This window comes from Argentina silus (assembly GCF_951799395.1).
Source record: "Argentina silus genome assembly, chromosome: 2".
In the NCBI taxonomy this organism is placed as follows: Eukaryota; Metazoa; Chordata; class Actinopteri; order Argentiniformes; family Argentinidae; genus Argentina; species Argentina silus.
In genome coordinates, this window is record NC_139656.1 from 17,974,582 (window position 1) to 17,979,579 (window position 4,998).

At 41.0% G+C, this 4,998-nt stretch overlaps 1 protein-coding gene across 1 annotated transcript; it reads left to right on the plus strand.

The window, feature by feature from the left end:
- The first annotated feature begins 2,158 nt into the window (after positions 1 to 2,158).
- Positions 2,159 to 4,566, plus strand: uqcrfs1 (ubiquinol-cytochrome c reductase, Rieske iron-sulfur polypeptide 1). Its single transcript, XM_083665535.1, has 2 exons — positions 2,159 to 2,406; positions 3,128 to 4,566. Exons 1-2 carry the CDS (start codon positions 2,196 to 2,198, stop codon positions 3,736 to 3,738), a joined length of 822 nt encoding a protein of 273 aa, XP_083521661.1. The 5' UTR covers positions 2,159 to 2,195; the 3' UTR covers positions 3,739 to 4,566.
- Positions 4,567 to 4,998: the final 432 nt, after the last annotated feature.

A 4,998-nucleotide genomic window follows, 5' to 3' on the forward strand; every position in this document is an offset into this window, starting at 1 on the left:
GTGATCAATAAGACAGGGAGTTGACTGATTAAAATGCATTTGGTCCCCATAGATAAATGATTCATCATATATGATATAAAGGTTATGTGACCAAAATGTGATGGGTAATCGAAATATTCAAACAAGTTTAAATTAAAAATCTATGAATAGCCTCAAGAACACTTGCAACTTTATGGGCACTGTAAATTTAAAAAGCCATTGACCCAGTGCGCTCACTTTCATTTTTCATTCATATGCCTTTTCCTGCTTGGATCATTGATTTGCATATTTACAGTCCTAATGGCTCGTTTGATAAAAACATATTTCGTTCTACAGATCACCATGTTTATGTAATTTTGAAGTATAAGTTCAACACATATCAACTTCATCACATTGAATCTGAGGAGACGAGGCGTTAAATTGCAAACACTATGAAGTTACTGCCAGAACTGTGCATGCAAAAGTGTTTGTGGGTGTTGGCCCAAGTGCTGCTTTGGGACTGACCAGATATGTCACTTGCTATAAAGCAGTCATGGCATAATCCTCCTCCTCTCAGCTGAGTCCAGCTGTGCCAGAAGAATACATCAGTTGGAGGCATGGGACTCCAGTTGGAGGTCAAAGGTTAGCTGTCAGCTTTTAATGTGCCGTGAGCGGAGTAGGAGCAGCCAGCGGGGTACATGGACTTAGTATGTCTGTTAAAGGCCCAGTGAGATTACCTCTTTAAGAGATTAAATTCACTGGATACCACGGCTAGAGGACAGACAGTTCACCAGCTCCCTAAAGGAAGGAGTGCTCAGAGTTCTGTTACACTGGCAGGTCTGACAGCAATGTGTTGACTGCAGTACAGGTCGGACACGTTGTAATGTATGTATGTGTAATAATAATAATAATAATAATAATAATAATAATAATAATAATACATAAGAATGTATATAGCAGAAACATTTTATTAAAATAAAGAATAGAAAAAGAAAGAATAGAAAATAGAAAATTGGTGTGTGTGTGTGTGTGTGTGTGTGTGTGTGTGTGTGTGTGTGTGTGTGTGTGTGTGTGTGTGTGTGTGTGTGTGTGTGAATTTTGAAATGGAGAGGGTGGAAGTTTGAAAGTTATATTGAGATGGTGGGAATTTTACCATTACAAAAAGACATTCAATTGTTAGACTCCTAGCTCCTAAAATATAGAGTCCTGAAAGGAGTCTATGGACAAGGACAGACTTCAATCCACACTTTGGTTTTGTTTATCTGGGCAGACATTTTTAACCAAAAACCAATGGATGTCAAATGACACTAAATTAGCATGTTTGGAATTTCATGCTCAAATCATCTCAAAGTCTTTTAAATCAAGTAATTGAGTCTTTTCAGAGAATTTTAAATGATTTGGGCACACAATTTCAAACATGCTAATTTAGGAACCATTGACTTCCATTGTTTTTTGGTGAAAACATAATATCAATTAGTGGTTAGTGACAGTGCCCAGATAAACACAACCAAAGTGTTTATTGACGTTCCATAGACTCATTTCAGGGTAAGGAACCAAATATATGATTTTGTAACTTGGGTCAAAACAGCAGTGCAAAATGTCAAGTGTGATGTGACAGACACAGTATTGAGAGGACTGAAGCTCAAAGGCTCAAAGATTTTAATTGTCAATAGCCCCTATTTCTTGTAAAGGAAAGCTCTGCCTCAAATAGAAAGGTTATGAATGTGTAATGTAGATCAAATCAGATGCTGAGTGAACAACCGATTTGATGAGAAATCAAACCAAAACAGACTAATGTTAGTTGAGTATGTGTTTGGGACTCTCAAAGGATTTGTAAACACAGGAAGTATACCCCTTTTCGAATCTGAACATTTCCAGTATTGTACTTAACTGACACAATTATTTCACACTAAAATACTTATTATTTGCTTACATAATGTGCCCACATATCTTATTGTAGGCCTATTGTCGGAGTTGTTTTGTCACTCATTGCTGCATCTATTTCTGTAATGAGTGTCAAACACTATATGCAGCAGCACTGCATGGAATCAAGAAAAGTAGAGGTGAGAGAAGTGGGCATTTATTTCAACAAATCAGTACCATGATAAAAAGAAAAATTTCGGAAAGACATGGGGATACATTCAGCGTGCGCTAATCATGACGTAACTGGACGTCCAACGTAGGCACGTTCCCTCTCTGTTGCAGGCAAGGTCAGAAACCAAGCCACACACGCGAAAATGATGTCCCTTGCCGCTCGATCGGGGGCGTTTTCCCCATACTTGCAGGCGACAAACTTTGCCGTTGCTGGACCCCTCAAAGTCCTTATACCGGGGGTGGTTGTAAATGGAGAGAAAGTACTGTTAGACACGAAGAAACCATTCCTATGCCGCGAGTCTCTGAACGGCCAGAGTCCCAAGACTGGGCCTGCAGTCTCAGTTAGCATAAATGGTAAGTCTGGTTTGACAGCTGTAGCTAACGTTAGCTACCTGCATAGCTATGTTGTTTGGCCAGAGTCAAGGATACAGGGCGGTAACACGTGTTGTTTTCAATTAAGTTTGTCTGATTAATGTTGTTAATAATCAAGCACCGTGCTGATTATTCATTGTATTCTTAAGCTACCTAGCTAGCTTGCTACGCTGTTGTGTCAATGACATTGGTGTAGCTTAGCTTATGCTAGCGAACTGGCCGCGGCCTAGTTGACTGTTGTTGATTGTGAGGTCATTAGCCCTAGTAATGCTAACAGAATTTACAAAGATAATATTTGGGATGCGTCCTAATCCCATTCCAGGAGTCGTATTGAACTTTTGAAAATAATGTAATGTTGGTTTATGAAGTCTCGTTATCTAGCTAACGATAGCTAGCTACCCTAGCTGGATAGCTTATGACTCGCTAGCGTTATCTCGTTCGCAAGTTAGGCAGCTAGCTAGGTAGCTATCTTGTTGAATATTCCAACTGGGTTGAACAACATTGCTTCTTGGCTAGCTAGTTGCTGACTTTGGCTCCAACATAGCTGTTTCCAAATGATTGTACTCTATATTTCTAGCACAATACCTTTTTGCATTAAATGCTGGGATGGGGCTGTTTAATAATCTCTGGTTTATCACATCATCTCTCTTGTAATGTATTTTTGATTCGTTTTCCAATATGCATCTCTTAATCTTTTTTTCAGCACGTGCTGGAGTCCGCTATGCTCACACCGATATCAAGATACCAGACTTCTCAGACTACCGGCGACCTGAGGTGTTGGACCCTAAGAAGTCCTCCCAAGACAGCAGCGAGGCGAGGAGAAGCTTCTCCTACCTGGTCACGGGGGCCTCTGCAGTGGTGGGGGTATACACAGCCAAGACAGTGGTCACACAGTTTATATCCTCCATGAGCGCCTCAGCTGATGTCCTGGCCCTGTCCAAGATCGAGGTTAAGCTGGCAGACATCCCAGAGGGCAAGAACATGACCTTCAAGTGGAGAGGCAAGCCCCTCTTTGTCCGTCACCGTACTGAGAAGGAGATTGCCACAGAGGCTGCTGTGAACCTGGCTGAGCTGCGTGACCCCCAGCACGACAAGGACCGTGTTTCCAACCCCAGCTGGGTCATCGTCATTGGAGTATGTACCCATCTAGGCTGTGTGCCCATCGCTAATGCTGGGGACTTCGGTGGATACTACTGCCCTTGTCACGGCTCTCACTACGACGCTTCTGGCCGTATCAGGAAAGGCCCAGCCCCACTCAACCTGGAGGTGCCCTTCTACGAGTTTGTCGATGACGACACTGTGATTGTCGGCTAATACGCTGGACTGACTTTTTCTATCCACAGAGCAGTACGCTCAGATACTTGTATCTGTCTGATTTGTTATTCCATCCATTAGCGGACACAACTTATGCTTCAGGGTGATAATGATAATTGTAAGTAATAAATGTACATTTTAACTGATTGACAGCCTTTGTTCATGTTATTTATTCACTCAATCTCACCTCAAAAATATGATTTGGATTGTAAATGTACAACCTTATCTTGGGCCTCCCTTTGTTAACATGGGATGTTAGTACTGATGTTTTGGTGGTACGGCTACAGAGATACTGAAATACATGAGCAAAGAGTTTTCTGCTCATTCAAACCTAACTGTGTGCAGGCATGTGTCTAGCTTGTATTTTATCTGAGGGTGAGGGTCTTCAGTTGTTGATATGATAGATGACTCTTGATAATCATAACTTTCTTCAAAAGCCTTTGAATGCATTATGCTCAAAGAGCCCAAATGTACATTTTCTAGAGTTAGAGAGGAGGGCGTTCCGTCTGTTTTAATTGCTACGTTTCAGAGTGAGAATTAAGAAAATAATGTGTCCAGATAATTGCAATATTACAAAGGGTTTAACATTTTCTAATCTAACCAAATGGTCTGTTCTTGCTTTCATGGTGGCCATATAATCAACACAACCTTTAGACAAGAAAGGTCTGTATCCAGTGGGTGAAGACAATGATGACTGCTAAATGGATGACCAACAGATCAAATAGTCAGATGTATTTTTTCTATTCATGAGTTGGTGGTCCATTTGCCTACAGAGTTATGTCAAAATGTATACTTATGTTAATTTAAGTGAATAAAGGTTTAAAACGATGTCCGATATTTTGTGTGATAATTGGGCCCAGGCCTAAAGCATGGTCCTCAACCTTAGGGGAATGATGGAGGTGACATACACTTGAGTCTTATTTGAATACAATTGAATTGTATGTTTTCGTTTGTTTTGTTTCACAATATGTTCTATATATGCAGTAAATACATCCACACAGTTTCCTGCCAACTGTGTTGTCCTGTCAGTAACTGCTTGAGGTGTGTGTCTGAGAAGAGAAGCCTGCTCTTCCTGCTATCTGAGGTGGGCTTGACAGAGCTCTGGTGATTAGGAGGGTAATGGCTGTTCAACCCGTCTGGCATTCCCATGCTTCATTGACTAATAACCAGCTAATAATAGAAGTGCTTGATGTATCTCCGGGGCTGTAGAGAGACAAGCCATGCATGACTGCCTGTGTGTAATTATTTATTTATTTTGTC